Source organism: Leuciscus leuciscus (assembly GCF_965113295.1).
Source record: "Leuciscus leuciscus genome assembly, chromosome: 5".
In the NCBI taxonomy this organism is placed as follows: domain Eukaryota; kingdom Metazoa; phylum Chordata; class Actinopteri; order Cypriniformes; family Leuciscidae; genus Leuciscus; species Leuciscus leuciscus.
Window position 1 is genome coordinate 4,614,280 of NC_138729.1, and position 19,318 is coordinate 4,633,597.

The 19,318-nt window shown below is 36.2% G+C and overlaps 2 protein-coding genes across 2 annotated transcripts in view; one reads left to right on the forward strand and one right to left on the reverse strand.

Annotated features, from left to right (window-relative positions):
* Window positions 1-8,452, forward strand: part of smtnb (smoothelin b) — a 78,187-nt gene extending 69,735 nt beyond the window's left edge. The window contains exons 18-19 of the mRNA XM_082171709.1: window positions 37-231; window positions 7,123-8,452. Coding sequence (XP_082027835.1) covers window positions 37-231; window positions 7,123-7,285 — 358 coding nt within the window. The 3' untranslated portion in view covers window positions 7,286-8,452. The remainder of the gene's footprint in view (window positions 1-36; window positions 232-7,122) is intronic.
* Window positions 8,453-9,546: 1,094 nt separating this feature from the next.
* On the reverse strand, window positions 9,547-15,571 carry selenom (selenoprotein M). The gene is made up of 5 exons (XM_082171025.1): window positions 15,103-15,571; window positions 13,922-13,957; window positions 13,751-13,785; window positions 12,251-12,329; window positions 9,547-10,214 (listed from the first exon to the last, which is right to left on the reverse strand). Exons 1-5 carry the CDS (start codon window positions 15,199-15,201, stop codon window positions 9,999-10,001), a joined length of 465 nt encoding a protein of 154 aa, XP_082027151.1. The 5' UTR covers window positions 15,202-15,571; the 3' UTR covers window positions 9,547-9,998.
* Window positions 15,572-19,318: the final 3,747 nt, after the last annotated feature.

Below are 19,318 nucleotides of genomic sequence, written 5' to 3' on the forward strand. Positions count from 1 at the left end.
CAATAGAAAATAGTTTCTAGAGTAAATTCTAACTAGCTCTCTGTCTTCATGTTTTCTCTCTCTCCTCCACGTCATGAAGAATGTGGACATCCAGAACTTCTCCTCCAGCTGGAGTGATGGGATGGCGTTCTGTGCTCTGGTGCATAACTTCTTCCCCGAGGCCTTCGACTACTCCAGCCTCAGTCCCAGCAACCGCAGGCAGAACTTCGAGATAGCCTTCAGCACAGCAGAGTGAGTCCACACGCTCATATCACACCATCAAACACATGCAGGATTAAGAACCATGACACGCCAGGCAGGAATACAGTTCAAATTGGGATCTGAATGTTTGCACAATGGGGCGAATTCACTAAACAATTGCAGCTTCTGACATTATTCACAGACCATCGGAGTCCAACTTTAGCAGGTGTGTGTTCTTGCTAAATGTGTTCGTATAGCACTGTTCATAAAATGCATTCTTATATGAATTTAAGTTACATGAAATAGAAAACACTCACTCCCTTCAATGCAAATAAGGCATTTCAGAAACACTGGCCTGATGCAATTAATGTGTTGCTGTTACCACAGATGGAAAGCTGGTAGTGAGCAGATTATTTTGGGCAAGGAGTGCTTGTGTACATAGTTTGAATGACATTATAACCAGGCCAAAATATTCTGCATCTTGAGCTGAAGTGTCTGGATGTCACAGTGGTGGAGTGATGCTGTACAGTCACAGTAAAGTCTTAGTCTCAGTTAAGTTCTTCTGCACCCTGTGAACCATATACATTTTCTCCATAGGGAAATTGAATTTAACATAAAGACAGCCCTACTGTGAGCTACGAGGTTGTTGATCGATGGTATTTGCTGCTGTTGAAGCCATCAGCTGCATTATTTCAGCTTATTTAAAAAAATGCAGAATTTGAGGTGAAAAACTACATTACCCATAATACAGCACTGAAAACAAATCACCAAAAGACCTCTTTAGCTCCGCCCAGACTACTTGAATATGTGTATTTATATGCAGATTTTGCAATAAACACAGTTTTAAATGAGTAGTTTTATATTTCTCCATTTGTTAAAATTTGATTATGCTGTTTGTAGTTCTTTCACGGACACTAATGCTCTCTATTGTGCCATGCAATCAATTTGTAGGCGTGTTTGTGGCAATACCTGATTTGCATAATTTCTTTAGTGAATCAGATTTTGAAACTATGCAGACAGCGTGTGCAATTGATTCTTAGTGAATTGCCCCATGTTTCTATTATTGTCAAACTCCAAAAAACACACTTAGGCAAAACAGACTGGTAAGATTTTTAAATTTTTTTGAAAGAAGTCTCAAAAAGGCTGCATTTATTTGATCAAAAATACAGTAAAACAGTATTATTGTGAAATATTATTGCACTTTAAAGTTGCTGATTTCTGTTGTAATATATTGTAATTTATTCCTGTGATCAAAGCTGAATTTTCAGCATCATTACTCCAGTCTTCAGTGTCACATGATCCTTCAGAAATCATTCTAATATGATGATTATAACATTATAAATGTCTTTACTGTCACTTTTAATCAATTGAATGCATCCTTGCTGAATAAAAGTATTTAAAACATTGTACTGACCTCAAACTTTTGAATGGTGTTGTAACAATATAACTATATGTTTGTTTTGTTTCTGAGCCTGTTTTAATACAACCAAACCTATTAACAAGTTCATCCGATCTGCATCTCCAGTCCTCTGAGATTAATCATCTCTTAATAGCTGTCATTTCCTTTAGTCGGGTCCACTTAAATAACTAAACCCTAATTACTAGCATTTTAAATGATTATTTCCCTTTCTCCTCTGCTCCTTTCCTTTTCCATTTCCCAGTAACATAACATTCATGCCTTTAAGCTCCTTTCTAAACGAGAAACGTCCAGATAGTGTCTGCTCACGGAGGAGCGTTACTCAAAGTCAGTGTTGTTTGGTTACCTGAGAGTAGGCCTTAACCTGCTTCCCCTTTCTTGACCTTTGACCTGGCTGGTCTGTGTCCAGGTAATTCCAGTGGACACTTTCTCATCTTCTTTCACCTGAGTGTGAGCACTGGTTTATCTCACTAGCCCTGGCTGTCGTCATCATTAAGGCACCATCTGTAATTGCTTCAGTTTGCGAGTCATTACTGAAGGGGATTCAGCCGTTACTACACGACGGCAGCGTTTAGTCTCAAATCACACCAGTCAGATTTAGTTAACATGAACTAACAATGAAAATATTAAATAATGCATTTATTATTCTTAGTTAATGTTAATTGCAGCATTTGCTAATACATTATTCACATCAATAGTTGTGTCGCTAACATGAACTTATAATGAACAGTTGGATGTGCATTAACAAATGTTAAATAATGAGACCTTATTGTAAGTTGTTACCGCTGTCTTCATTCTCATTGGTAGTTGCCTTGTCGTTTACGCAGCTCAACGTGTCGCCTCACAGACTCTCATTGAAAATGCGTGATTGTTAGTATTGTAATTTTACATTTATTTAAAATATATTTATTATAATATCTTATAAAAAAAGCTTTTTTTTTGTAATTTTAAAATATAAATAGTTGTAGTAATAGTTGTTGTTGTTATTATCATTATTATTATTATCATTATTATTATTATTATTATTTAATATCCATATTTATGTATAATCACAGCTACAAAGAAACAGCAAAAAAACAGCATTTTAAACCAGTCACAATTTTTATCAGGAAAATATCAATTAGATTTCCCCCCCAAAACCGTGCAGCCGTAGTTTTACTCTCATATGACTTGCATAAGCATTTTTTGTTGCACTTTAAAGTGTTGCTTTGTGAAAGCAAACCGAACCACAGCGAAAATGCGATTTAGTAACTATTTAAGTCCCTGTTTTAAGAAAAGCAATCGATCTACAGGTCTGAAGACACATTAGAGGTGCAGTGAGCGATTACTGAGAAACTCTGTTGACAATTCAAATCAACACCCAAACAAACAATCTTCTGAATATTTCCTAGATATATGTTGTATGTGTGTGTGCTGGGGAAAAAAATCGTGTTTGTACGTAGTACTGACTATGAAAAAAAGACAAAAAAAGGAAGTGGATTCGATTGGATTCGAAATAACCCCCTTACTTATTTTTGTGGGCGGAGCAACGAAAGGTGTGTTTGTTTGGGTGTCGAGTTCAATTGACTGTTCGCAAAGACCCGCCCCCTTTAGTTACTGTTGCTATGTCCGACAAGCCACGCCGCTCTCACACACACACCATGTTCTCACTCAGTGAAACACACATCGCGGAGCAGAGAGGACACTGACAACACACTGACACACAGGACAGACCAGCTTACTTTTGATATGAAACAAAGTCTCAACTTTCAAATTTGGGAATTTTTTAATGAAATTTAAACAATAAATACCGTTTTGTGGCTCTTTAATGTGTGAACCGATTGTCTCTTCCTTCTAGTTCATTTATAGCATCAAATAAACATGAATGAACATCAGAAGGAATGTTGTTTTATCCGCGGAAAAGACGTCAGTACATCGTTTTACAAGTTCAAATCCTCCAACGTTAATCTACTAACTCTTCTGACTGCTTTGTCGGACAAAAATGGTGGATTTGGTGGATGGCGGATTATGATTGGTCAGATCGCCTGTCAGTCAAACTCCTCGCGAAGGGTCAATTATCAACAGTGTTTCTCAGAAATTGCCCACTGCACCTTTAAGTCTGTCTGGGATGGTAGTGATTTTTACAAGCGGTTACAGATGTGTGCCTCAGTCTGCACTCCTCCAGCATGAGCCCGTCACTGAGCTTCTCCAGACACTCAACACGCACGTTTTACACCAGCTGAAGGGTCACATGTTTAGGAGTCACTCTATGCATTGCTGTTATTGTCCCCATACTGTATGTTCTTGTTCACAGGCACATTTATTTTGCACAATGAGATCACCCAAATGGATGCACTGTTGTTGCTCTATCTGATGTTGTTTGTCTCTGCACATGTATTTGTGATTGTAAAGCATGAAAACACTGTCAGAGTTTAATGTGAGCTTTTTGATTTTTGTCTTGTGTGTCTCATCTCTCTCCCCTCACTGTTCCTCGTGTTTCCCACTCTTCGACCTTCTCGATCCTCTTTTCTTCCTCTGTGGCCTCGTCTCCGTGAGAGTAGGAAGCTGGCCGACTGTCCGCAGCTTTTGGATGTGGAGGATATGGTGCGGATGCGGGAGCCGGACTGGAAGTGCGTGTACACGTACCTCCAGGAGTTCTACAGGGGATTGGTGCTGAAGGGCTTGGTCAAAACCAAAAACTCCTCCTAGGGTCAAAACTCAGAGCAAAACGGTGAGAGCCAGCTCAGATGATGAGGAGAAACGCAGATCCGACGGGATTTGAGCAAACAAACCTTTAAACACATTCTTTTATCTTTAGTGAAAATGGATCAAAACTGTGTTTGCAAAGTAAAAGGATTCAAAATGATCAAATATGAAGTGTTTTCTGAAATATGTAACTTTATTTGGTCTGAGAGCAGGTTATTATAGGTGACTGAATCTAAAACCATTTTCGTCACTTGAAATCAGATCAAATACTTGCACGCTTATATGCAACATTTCTCATTGTCATTTAGTTTAACTTGATGCACTAAAATAACTCAAACAAAAACAGAAATAAAAATTCAAACTCTGTAGACATTTTTCTTTTTTCAAAAACTTACTGAAATGAAAATGAAAAATATTAAATTAAAACCCTAGTGAAAAATAAATATACCAAAATGTATTTGAAATGGATTTATTTGATGCTAAGTCTACTACAAATACATTTACATATTTGTACTTAATATAAATGCCCTGTAATTGGTATATTACATTTGTATATTTTAAGTCTGCTAAATTGAAACAACTAATTTTGTACTTAATGTACTTTAGTTACCCGGTCCAACTAAAGATATACTTGCTACACTTTAAATTTCTTGAGTTTAAAGACTTTCCTTACTATTAGCAATATTAAAACCCATTTTTGGCTTAATTTTAAGAAATGTGCATTGTGCAATAAAGAAGTACTCAAAATAGTTTAATTATAATATTTATTTTAGCAAGTCTCAAGTGATATATCAGTAAATATGCCAATGTATTTGTAGTATGCTTAGTATGAAATGAATGTATTTTAAATACATTTTGGTATAGTTTTTTTTCACTAGGGAAACAGATTCAAAATATTAATATAATACTAATATCTCAATCAGCACATATATTTATCTAATTAATTATGCATCACATGAAGCCGTATCGCAGTATTGATTCCACTTCGTTATATTGTGCAGCCCATTCATTTATTTACTCATAACATTTTTTGAATTGTACTTAATGTGTAAAATCATACACACTCACTTGATTGGAAGCTTATTAAAAGCTGTTTTATTTCACATGGAGCAGAATGCATTATGGGAGAAAACATTGAGATTAAAACCGTCCCACCAGTCGTCAGTGCAGTAATTATTCCTGAGAAGGTCTAGCATCATTTGTTGGCAGGTTTCACTAAGTTTGATATTTTCATGTGTGCCAAAATACTTCCTAGGGAACTGTAAGTTAACATTCAGCTTTACCACACCTAGACATTCGGCTTAAAAGGTAAAGCCTCTCGGTCTCACACACACACCGGGACGAGGTCTTCCTCGGCGTGCTGTTTGTCAGTCTCTGACGATTAGCATAACAGAATACTGTGTGTCTGCCAGCTCGCCCGGTTTGTGGGAGGGGAACGACACACTGCACTGGAGACCAGAACCTGCCCAAACATGGTCGTGCTCATAGACATGTGATCAAACACACCGCTTTAAAGAGCACATCGGACACGAAACAGAGGCGAACCGTGCTCAATGTTTGCTATCACAAGATTTCTCTTTTGCTTTTACAAGAACCTTGAATTTTAACAAGGTTGCACATTTTTCAGAATTCAGTACAGCTGAAGCTCTCTCTCCGGTTACACAGACAATCCTGCTAATGCTAATCTGTGTACAGTAATGCATTTATGATGGACGTTTATGGAGCGGTGTGCATTCTGAAAGGTTTAAAAACAGAAATATGCATTTATACAAAATTGCACATTCACGTACTGTATAAAATATATCCATATTATACATTTAGCCATTCTTTTCATGTTGACCTGTTCATACTATAGAGGGAAAACAAGTGTGATATTATTGAGAGAACTTTTTTTCACAAAACTAAATGCATATTTGGTTTCTCACATCTTGTCAAAATGTGTAAATACTTTTTATGTATTTTGAAGGGTTTAAAACCTTGAATGTGCATTTATACAAAACAAATATGAAAATATTTATTTTATATTTAGGGAAGGTTCCTAACATAAAAATAGATCCTTTTTTTAATGTCCATTCATACTATACAAGGAAAAATAGGCTTTTTTTCCACAAAACTTAATTTGGATATTTGGTTTCTTTTTTTGAGTGTAAAAAAAATAAATAAAAAAAATGTATATTTTCTTCTAGAATGATCATTTTAATGAAGCTCATATTTAAGTTCAGTAATTTCACTTAAATGGCAATGAAAATTACCTATGAATTGTCATTTAAGTGAAATTACTCAACTTAAATATACAAGCTTGATAAAAATGATCATTGTAGAAGAAAATTTCAGATGGCTCTTAGATGCTTTTGCATCTTAAGTCTATATATATATATTCCTTTACAATTTCCACACACCCCATTTAAATGTATGCAAGGTTCCTAATATAAAAAATAGCTCTATATTTTCATGTAGACCCGTTTATACTTTAAAATAGCTAGTCTCATATGAAATTGACATGCTAAAACATGGTCAATTTCATGGTCAATAAAACATGCTCATATGAAATTGACATGCATTTTGTGTGAGACATGCTAGTCTCACACAAAATGTTTTACGATTTTCAAAACTGTTATTCCAGCTTCGTTTCATTATAGATACACTTCTGTAAACAAATTTAGATTTTGTTTTTGTTTTTTGTGGTAATCGAGTGCATGATTGTAATATAGCTAAACTGTTAGAATAAAGTCATTTCTCTGTTGGTCAGGCTGAGCGTTTGCAGAGAGGAGTGTGTAGGCTGCACAGCACAAATGATTTGGTGTGTATAATTTCCTCCTGTCGTTGTGTCTCTGCATTAGGGCCTGTGCTAACTGCATGCCCCTGGTGGAGGTCGAGGACATGATGATCATGGGTAAGAAACCAGACTCCAAGTGTGTGTTCACGTACGTGCAGTCGCTGGTGAACCATCTCCGCAGGTATGAGATGATGTTGGCCCGAGCTCAGCAGAGCACTCAACACTGAAGCTTTACCAGCGCACGCTAACTTTTGTTTTTTAACTTGTCCTGTTACATTTCAACAGTTAAAATCATTTACTTTCCATACAGATCCAAACTATTCCTCCTGTAATGTTGGGTATTTTTTTATGAATGAAAGAGTTTTTTTTGTACAGAGCTTTTAAACGAACTAGAATGATCCAAAAAAAAGTAAAATGTACCAAAATGTTTTATTGATGGTAAAAAAATGAAGTACGGTGTCGATGTCTCGTACGTGATTTCACGTGTTTAAAAAACGAAACATTATTTTATGTTGATTGCCCATATCTGTGGTTTTAAATGCTTTTAAACCTGGTCCACGGTACTGTTGCTGGTAATGGAGCTCAGACCTGCATGCTTTTTCACAAGTTTACTTGAAGTTTTAGTTTGGTTTAAAAAAGAAAAAAAGGTTATATTTTCATCTGTACACGATATTGTGTTTATTTTAAAACGTTGCAAGAACATTAATCTCACTGCTTGTTATGGCTTCAGCCATCATAGTGTGAGATGCAGCTCATGAAACGTGTTTTTCACTCAACTAATTACTGATATTTTTCTAATTGAGCGTTTGGTTTCACACTGAACACAGACCCGGATATAAAATGTGTGTGTGATGTGAAACACAAACCGCTGCATGCATGTATAGACGCACTTATGGATGGTGTGTATTTATGGATGAGTATATTTTGTTCATATTCCCGAACTTCATTTGAAAGCAGAGATGTCTGTCTCTAAAACATAAAGCCGTCTCGATGATTAAGGGTCTGTTGTTGTAAATCTCTACGGCTTTCAGCCAATAAACAAGTGTGATTTAAACGGTGTATGTATGAGTAGCCCTAGGAGACACGAGTCAATTTGAGAATAATAATAATGTATTAGTAGTAAATGAATCTGAAAAGGTCAATGATGTTTATATATTTGGTTCTAAAGATGGATTTAGTTGAAATAGTTTTAATGAGTGCACATAATGTAATGTCCGAGACAGAAGCAGAGGAGTGCACCAGCTCGGGTACTTGAAGATCAAATCAGCATTCATTCACTATCAGTGGTGAACACAATTGTTTGTACACTTCTTCAGAAGCTACTGTTCACTCAGTATTTCCTGACACTATGGTTTCTTATAGTAATCATTAAAACCATTAATGATACCCAAAAATGTGTTTGTCATTTATTGCACTTGCGGAAATAGGAAATATAAAATATTCATAATCGTGAGCGCAACGTGATTTTTTTTATATATTGACAAAAGAACAATGTTTACCGGTCAAAAGTTTGAAAACTACTATTACTTTTTAAATGTTTTTTAAAGAAGTCTATTCTGCTCATCAAGCCTGCATTTATTTGATAAAAAACAAACAAAAAAAACAGCAGTAATATTGTGAAATATTATTATAGTTTAAAATACCTGGTTTTCTATTTTAATATATATATATATATATATATATATATATATATATATATATATATATATATATATATATATATATATATAGTAATATACTTCCAGTCTTCAGTGTCACATGATCCTTCAGAAATCATTTTCTAATATGCTGTTTTATGTTGTGCTGCTTAATATAATATATATTTTTGGAACTTGTAAGACTTTTTTTTCAGGATTCTTTGACGAATAAAATGTTTAAAAGAACAGCATTCAAAATAGAAATATTTAACACATTCTTGCTGAATATAACTATTAATTTCTTTCAAAAAAAGGAAAGAATTTTTTTTTAACGATAGTGTATTATTGTTACAAAAGATTCTATTTTAAATAAATGCTGTTCTTTAGCTTTTTATTCTTCAAAGAATCTTGAAAAAATGGTCACTGGTTATTACAAATATTAAGCAGCACAACTGTTTGCAACATTGATAAATCATCATATTAGAATGATTTCTGAAGGATCATGTGACACTGAAGACTGGAGTAATGATGCTGACAATTCAGCTTTGATCACAGCAATAAATCATATTTTAAAGTATATTAAAATAGAAATCCATTATTTTAAATTGTAATAATATTTTACAATATTACGTTTTTTTTTCTGTATTTTTGATCAAATAAATGCAGCCTTTGTGAACATAAGAGACTTCTTTCAAAAACATTAAAAATAGTAATGTTTCCAAACTTTTAAACAGTACTCTGTGTATATATATATACGCGTGTGTGTGTATGTATATATGTGTGTGTGTGTGTGTGTGTGTGTGTGTGTGTGTATTTCTATTGTATAATAATCAAAAACCACTGATTCTCTATGATATTTAAAGCCTTTATTTTCTCAGTGGTGTGTTTCTGCTCCCACAGTCTGTGTGAAGGCCTGGTCTCTGCCCATGAGAACTCAGATCATCAGTCCTCAGCCAGTCTCAGGCTTTTCCAGCTGTGGACATCATTATCGTCCCTCCGGGCAGAGATCAGCTCATGTACAGTACAGTGAGAGCGAACCACTGGAACCGTTCACTACTACTCGCACACAAGCTCGCACTTACTCTGAACTTCTAAATGCAGATTTAATCACTAAATCAGTGTCTGAACTGAATAATGCCACTTAAATCGAGTTGCTGAATGTGTGGTGAACTATTTTTAAACAATAATGGGGCCACATTTAACAAGGAGAGAGACTTTGGCTCAGTTTTAGTTCTCATGGTAATTGTAAATCAGCCATGTCTCACAATGTTGACATCCCACACCATGGCTCTTATGTAAGGGGTTACAGATCTGTGTGCTGGGAATCCACATCTGACTGGTGTGTGTCCGTCTCAGTGGGCGGACTGGTGGGCCGCTGGCCCTCAAACGGACTGTCTTTGGCTGGAGAGAAGCGAAACTCCTCGGGCACTTGATCTTCGGGATTCTCTTTTTTATAAAAGCCCAGTTCTGCCAAGAGTTTGTGTATCTCAGTGCGAGTCATTTCAGATAATGGGATTCTCTGGAAGAGAAATACACAGCATCATTTATCAGTGAAATGCATGGGTTATGAAGACAGGTGCTTCATAACAATAAATGTTAAAAGACATCAAATTTGTAAAGGATGAAGCTATGCATCTTTTGCCCCCTCTAGAGGTTAAGAAATAAAACTGCACGAGTCTTGAGGGTTTTATGTGCATCTCCTCTGCGTGGATACATGTGGTTAGACCATAGACTGTAAGGGTTAGACACACTGCTGGACTGGACATTTCACAACTGGTGATTACGGTTGCTTTGCCGATTTTAATGATTTATGATAATTTTTTCTCTTTCGTTGTGACAAACACGGGTGAATGACGTACAGAAGATTCCCGCGAAATCCGTCCCGACAGCTCTAAAATTCAATATAAATGATTATAGGTTTATCAAAGTGTATTTGGGTAAAGCCAAAGATGCAATTCTTGCACTAGCCTACTCATTATTTTTTTTATTTAGAAAAGTTACATCATCCATCTGTTTGCAATACAAACCAGTGATTATAATTACAACAATACATATAAATAATAATGTACGAAATACCCTTTTGAAATATCAAGGAGCATATCGAGCTGTTTTGTAGTCTACAGCTAAAATAATAACTGGAAGCGGACCCGAAGCCTCGACTGGCTCGACACAGTAAATATTACATTTTTCAATAGATGCTACTTATATTCTTAAATAAATGCTATTTATTTAAGTGAAGGTGTCAACAGATTCTATTTACACTATGTAAAAATAGCAGCCTATTTTCTTTGCAACGTGTAAACTGTAGTTAGATGCTATTCACACTTATAAATAGTGGCAGAGAAGCTACTATTTGTTGTTGTACATTAAACGCCATGCCTATGCAATAATAGCAGAGTGTAAATGATTATATTTATGATGCCGCCTTATTGGGACAATAAAGCCCTCCCTACATCTAACCCTATAAACACTTTATTATTAAAAACACTTAAGACCATTTATTTGCTTTATTCTTTTTATTGAAAATAAATGCCTTTCCTATCTGATATGTGATGGGGAAAGAGGGATTCGAACGTCAAAATTCTCTGCTATGCGTCAAATTCTCGTCCGAAATTTTCGCACGTTAAAAAATAAATAAGACCAATCGTTGTCTCAGTCACGTTTACACACTGCCTCCGAAACTTTCCTCCATCATTAAAAAAAAAATTTTCTCGCATCCATGGCAAGCATTTTGTGAGGTGTTCTGACAATTCACAGCCAACGAATACGAAAAAACGCATACCAAAATTTCGGATCCTTGCGCACTCTGAAGGCCCTTGCACACTGGAGTCCGAAATTCGCGTCCGAAATTTTCGCACGTTTAAAAATAAATACGACCTCACGTTATGTCAATCACGCTTGCACACTGCATCCGAAACTTTCGTCCATGATAAAAAAAATAAAATAAATCGGCTCGGGTTCGATTTTCTGCGTTTTTCGCATCCATAACAAGCATTTTTAATGGTGTTTTGACATTTCAGACAGAGCCACCGAATCACGAATAGCCTACAAAAAAACGCATGCAAAAATGTCGGACTCTGTGCAAGGACCCAGTGACCCTACACTAATACCACTGTAGAGATGTCTTCCATTATTTTGGGCCAGACGTGAGTGGGCGGAGTTAGTGTAAATAGCCTCTGCCAACAAGGTGGGCTATTTGTACTTAGTGTAAATAGACACTCCGGTTTAGAAAGGGCTGTGCAAACTCTTACGTGAAAAATAAGGTGGATTGTGTATCTAGACAAGTCGAAATATTTAATTGTGCTTTCTAACGCTAGGATAACTAATAGGTGATGATGACTCCTCATAATAAAGGTGTAAGAAACCTCTTACTGTGCAGCAGACATATCATGCAGTGTTCCCAGAACAGGCTTCCCACACGTGTTTGTGGGTTACACTCAAACTCCAGAGAACAAATCAAGTGCATGTGGTTTCTAGAACTGGTAGTTTGAAATCACTAATCCTTGTTTTAAAATGATCATTTCAAATTGATACGCATAGACAAGTTTTACTTACATCTAGTTCTTCATAGTAGTGGTTGAGAAGGACGAGTTCAGGGTCGGCCCCAGGAATGTGCTTCATTACCAGGTTGTGGCTGAACGGGTGAACATTAAGGATGTACTAAACACTTAAAGCTGTCTACAGATATCAGAAATAAGTGCTGAGAATTACACCTGTCTCTGTCACAGCATTAGATTCTGCAAACAAGAAAAACAAAACATGTATTTGCATTCCAGATGAAGAAGGAAAAGATCGAAAGGTGAGGGATTTGGATACGCCACTGGGTATCAGGTGACAATGACCTGAACAACTGAAAGTTAATGGTTTTAAATCTGTAACTCTGTAAAAGATTAGCAGAACAGATGGTAAGCTGATCCTCTGTGGCCTGGAGAGACGCATGTTAGCTCGAGAACTGAGGTAAGAGCTGCCGTAAACACAGGGAACTGAAAGATGAGGAGGGAGTGGAAACTGTGCCAGACAAAAGACTGGAAAAAGATCGCTACATTTTAGTATGAAAGATGATGTTTTCTAGGTCATATACATTCTAGGTAAAACATAAGTTGCATGTACAACATTGTGGAGACTCAATATTAGGAATACTGTAGCCTATATGAATGTATAAATAAAATATGAATAAATGGATACATTTATCTGAATAAATTACAGATAAAAGAAATTAAATTAAAATTTGTTTATTAAGGAGGCAAATTGTATTATTTTTGTGTTAAAGTAAATTTCTAGGAACGACAATTCAAAATATGAAAGAATGAATCATACATTTTTTGGGGGGGGGAAATCACTTTACAAATTGACAAATAAATAGATTAAATTATTTAATGTTTTAATATGTAGTTAAATGTATCATAAAACAGAATATAAATAAATTGAAATTAAAAAAAGCATTTATTTTCATAAATAAAATAAAAACATTTATTAATTGCTTTGCCAATTCTGTTTACAACAAATCAATGTCCCCAAATTAGAAGAAACGTTCACTAAAAATATGATTATTTTATTGTTATATATAAAACAACATTTTTAAATATGTTCATTTAAAATGTAAATGGTCAAATGGTTTACACGACACCGTTTTCAACTAAAAAACATTTTGGCCGTTCATTTCCTACACGACAGCGGCCTTTTGGGGGCCTGAAAATGCGAATTTTTGAAAACAATATCGTTATCGTCTCAATGTAAAACTACAAAAACACGAATTAGTGAAAACAGTGACATCATGTGCGTGTATATTACACAATCAGGCATGTAGTGTTGTTGTTGTTTTTCTTCAAAGTGACATCGCCACCTACTGGCCTGGCAGCAGAATACAGCGTTTTTAGTTGTTTTCTTGGATCCGTGTGAATGGGGATCGTTTTGACAACGCTGCCGTCACTACGCGTAAAACGTTTCTGTTTTTAGCAAACCTTTGTCATGTAAACGTACCCTTATTTAAATTTTTCTTGGGAATCTTGAGCTCCATAACTGATTGTCTGGTCATATGGTGATTATGAAGGATACTAAAGAGGAATGTCCTGGGTCACAAAGGCCTTGACCTGTAATGAATTGAGAGGAGAAAGAAGAATATAATTCCACATAACCAGGTGAGTTGATGTTAAGTTTTTAGTAATACTTCTTCATTATTATTATTTTGTCTACAGAAAATATTTAAGTCAATATCGCAGTACTCACCTCCCTCAGCCTATTCAGCTGTCATCCACCACACGTCTGAAGGGGACAGTAAAATAAAAAAAGATATGAAGAAATTATTAAAATATACTTCTGGCCACTAAGTGTTGTATAAAACTAATTTGATCAGCCACGAGTGCTGACATTTAGTACAACAGCACTGGGTCTGCATTCAAGATTTTAGTGTATTTTGAACATTTTAATATGATTTCCACTCACATACATGCAAACTTGATGCTTTGGCTTACAAAGATATAAAAAAATTACCAACAGCACAATTAAGTGTAATATTGCTGTTGTACAAAACTTTAATAAACAAGAAGTTAATATCGAGTAACTTACATTTTAGACACAATATTATCAAGAAAGTCAAAGCCGAATTAGGCGTGTTTCATTCCCGAATGATTTCCGAGATTTAGAACAAATAGTTGAGTGAATAATTCACTGACTCATATAGACAATCATTTGTCGCCACCTACTGGTGTAATGTGTAATCTGCAGTCAGAGTCAATGAAAACTCCCTTCCACTAATACAGACTGAAAATCTGTCTGGAACACAAAATGAAAACAGTGAAAAGTCTCAATGATGTAGTAGTGTATGTCAGCACTCAGCCAATCAAATTCAAAGACCAGGATTTTTGTATATTGTTTTTCTAAGCATTTGTGGTATTTTTAATAAGGGGATTCGATTAAGTCTTCCTCAGGTGAAAACCTGACTTTTATTTTGACACGTGAATATTATACAGACCTATATTTTGACATTCAATTTGAACTAATGAATGCGGCAGCAAAACACTGTAGATTTAATTTTAGTATCGTTCAGTAAAACAGTGTGCATTGACCCAGAAACGAACACGTCAGCTTATAAATAATTATTAAAGACTAAAAAACTGAGTTAAAATGAGTCATTATGAATCTCTTATTGTTCACAAGTAGGACATGACATTTGCTAATTATATGTCCTGAATGTCTCCCTTACTCTAGGGATTACACGTTCGTGAAAAACATTGCGTTGAAACGTCGGTGCTTTTCTAATTAAAACAAATGACTAGATACACAAGCTGGCTAAAAAGTGTCTTCAGGTAAATTCTCATTTGTTGTTCTGTTTACAAGCCGAATGTCTTGATTCTGAACGCATTCATCACCCGTCCGGAGATTAAAGCTGAATGAAATGCTTTGCTCACCTCCACTCTGGCCTTCGCAAGACCATTGAGTTTTTTGGTGTCCACTTCATATGATAAGATGAAGGATGGAAGCAGGGCAGTGAAGATTACCGTCCACATGCTGAAGATGAAGATGATGCTCGAGCTGAAGCTTCTGTCTGTCTCTCAGAGACTCTCCACACTGACTCTGCCACGTCACGGAGCTCATATTTCCCTCTTTCTCTTTTTTCCTGCTGTTTTTGAAGGGAACATCTATCGCTATCTAGAGGCAGAGAGAGAAATTCCCCATAAGGGTGAAATGGGACTACGGATTTGGTGTTAAAATGATAAAAATTCAGTGTTTGGCTTTGGTTTGTGTGACTACATCATTTGTTCTGGTTTGCAGAGGCGAACCAACATTAAGTGGAACAGGCAAAATGAATCCCTTCTAAAAGAGTTTTTTGTTAATATATCTTTGTTACCTAGAGATGTAATTAGAAAAAGTAGTCAAAACAACACAACAGAACATAAATTGTTTATTGTTTACAACATTAAAGTGCTTTTGTTTTAATTAACAAAATCTCAATCTTCATATAATTCTCAAGAGACAGTACATACATCTTCATATTTATAATGGATTGTCACCTTAAAAACGCTGCTTACGAGCCTTATCTACAGCAAATGCTGTCACTATGTCCTCCATATCCAAAGACCTTCGTATGTTCTGTTCAGTGGACATTAGTGGCAGTGCTGAGAGCCTCTCTTGGTTTATTGTTGGTTGTCATCTTGGTTTGTATTGGTTTTCTTTAAAATCATCATACAGAAAAGTCACAAAAGAAATACTCATACATGCATCCACTTCACGTATTTAGAAAATATATAATACACTAAATATAGCCTACATACTATAATATAATAAAATATTAAAATGTGTTGGAGTATTTTACACGTGAAATCAAATTTACATATTTTTTTATTTGTGTGCTCTTCTTTCTTACATTTTTAGTCTTTATTCAAAATATCTTCCTCTCCTTCCTGTAATGGCATCTCTGATGACGTACATTTTTCTTGTTCAAGAAACCATTTCACATCACAAATAGGGAAGAAAATACCATCGCAATTTCAGTTTCATGCCGACTTTAAGTCATATTGTCTGGTTTACAAACGTTACAGCGAGGTTTAATCTGGCTGAGGTTTCAGTAGCATTTCTGTGAGTTGGTAATTTCAGGTGGAAAATCTACCCTCAAATGTTTGAGAAATAATTGTGTTGATGAATAAGCAAAAACTGAAATCCCCCTGCTGCCTTATCTGAATTTATAGTTGATTATGCAAATCATTCAAAAAACAAAAAATCCTAAAAAGATGTAAAGTCATATTATGTGAAACAAAAACTTTTCTCAGTAACCGTGCTGTAGGAGAAGTCTTGTTTTTGACTAGATGCTGCTTTAGACTAACATCTGTAGTGGTGTTTTAAATAGCAGTTCAGTGTCAGGCGAACAGACCCCATGCCTGTGTCATTAAAGGAGTATTCTGGGTTCACGATGCCTGAACATCTCTCAAATACAAGGATGCTTCGAAACAGCCTTCCCTTTCCTTGCATCATATAGAGCCTCTTATCCTATTGACTGTAATTACATTCAACAGCTGTAGTTGCTAATGTCTTGTGTTCATTTATTTCATTTAATCCGTTTAAATCATTGTACAAAGAATGGCTCAACATTACACACTGTCCAGGTGATGATAAAGTCTGCATGAAATGCAGTTGTGACTGACTTTACTATCACATTGTGACTGTGAGTAAAATTCTCTGAGTGAAATCCATCAGTTGTTCATTGGATTGGTAAAAGTGAGTGTTACATCCTTTTCTATACATAGTTAAATGTTAAAATAAAGAACCTTAGTTTAATACATTAATATTCTGTAGTGAACAGCAGTGTCTCTGCTAGTGTAAAAGCTGGCTTAAGTCTACGGTGCACCAGAGTGTGAAATGCTGCCTGTAGAAGACACTGTATCTAACCAGTGGCGGTTTCAGCTTACATAACCGCTCTTACAAATGCACAAACATCTCACATTATTATTAAAATTGCTCACTTTCCATAGCTATATAGTACCAAGTACACTACAGTAATATGTCATAAACCGTTGCAATCAAAAACTATTCAATCCCCCTTTGCAAATCAGGCTTATCTGCAAAAATTACAGACTTTCAGCTGTATGCAATGAACAAATCAAACAAAAGTAACTGAAATAGCTCAACACAACAAATGTTTCACGTGGTTTCCCCAAATTCAACTGAAAATTTAACTTCTAATGACTTCTGCAGTCTCAAAATTATTCAACCCCCTGAATAGAAGCCCTAATCTCAGATGTTTTTGGTGTCCAAAAACCCCCTTTCCCTCTTGGCTGAATATGGAGAAATATAAAAGAATGTCCTGCCAATATTTTATATACATGGGATGACAAACTGATCAAAACAAGAACTAATAATCCCATGATTATTCATTCAGTTCAGACTTGGTATAAACTGCGGTCTCTGCTGGGACAGGGTAATTTTCTTTCCCATAAAACACCCTTATGGGGGAACAGATTGCTACCAATGTGTCATCAAAACAAACTTTTTAAGATATGAGCAGATAAAGGAATTACATTGTTGGAGCATTGTTTTGATGGTGATGTTTTAATGTCATTTGAATAGTTAAAAAATAGATATAATTTGAGTAATAAATAATTCTTTAGTTATCTGCAATTACGAGATTGTTTAAGAGTCAAAGCAAAAACTTATCCTAAGATACCGGATTTTACATTTATTGAGCAACTCTGTTATTCTGATAATAAAACAGTTTTTGTCTCACGCACACCTGATGCAACCAATCAAGGGCTTCATTTGTTGCACCAGGTGTGCTTGAGCTAGAACACATTAAATACCTGGCTAATTTTGACTGCATGTTAGAAATAAATATGGATAAGTCAAATAAATAATAAATAAATATGGTAATTAGAGATATCACCGCCCATCACAAACAAGGAACAGGATTCAAAAAGATAGCGAAGGCACAAATTGTTCCTAGAGACACTGTTGGAAGCATAGTTCGCAAGTTCAAAGTTAAAGGAACAGTGGTTACACTACCTGGATGGGGCAGAAAAAGGAAGCTTTCAACGGCTACAACCAGATTTCTGTGAAGGCAGGTTCTGTCAGGAAGTAGAAGCAGAACTTCCCTCTGGAACCGGGGCAAGCGGATTTATATTAGAATGAAAAACTGGCTTCAATTTGGAGACATGAAAGACGGGATGAATTCTCTTGTACGCAGGAGGAAGTTCAAGGCGGACTGTCACCGGACTAAGAATCTTGGTGACAATGAATGGGCCGATGAATTTGGGAGCTAATTTGTTACAGATGGAGCGGAGAGGAATGTTCTTGGAAGGAAGCCACACTTTTTGACCCACACCGTAGATGGGACGCTTCGACCGGTGGCGATCGGCCTGAGCCTTAGTGCGTGCTCCCACCTGGAGGAGAGTCTCACAGGCTCTTCTCCAAGTGTGGCGGCACCTCTGGACAAAAGCGTGAGCAGAGGGGACCGCGACTTCGGATTCCAGACTGGGAAAATAGGTGGCTGGTACCCTAAACTACACTCAAATGGAGAGAGGCCCGTGGATGACACTGGTAACGAGTTATGTGCGTACCCAACCCATGAGAGTTGCTGGCTCCAGTAACAAAATCGAGTGCGATGTGGGACCAGGGTCTCGAAGGAACAGACAGCGGTTGGAGTAACCCATCCGGGGGTCGATTGGAAGTCTTAGCACGAGCACAGATAGAACATGCCAAAACAAAACTCTGAATGTCGTGAGCCACTGAGGGCCACCAGAATCGTTGCTTGACCAAAAAGCTGGTACGGTTTACTCCTTGGTGACACGCCACATTGGAGCAATGACCCCACCGAATAACGTTGGACCGTGACCCTTACGGTACAAATAAACAGAGCCGGACAGTAACGGAGTACATTTACTTGAGTACAGTACTTAAGTACAATTTTGAGGTATCTGTACTTTACTCGAGTATAATTTTTGGGGAGTACTCGTGACTTTACTCAAGTACATTTGAGAGGCAAATATTGTACTCTTTACTCCACTACATTTCTATCCATAACCGTGAGTACCCGTTACTACTTCTAAAAAAAAAAAAAAAAAAAAAGGAAAAAAGAAAAATCTCGGAAACCCTCAATTTGTTGTTTCCCTCTCAAATGTGATTGGATTGTGCAGG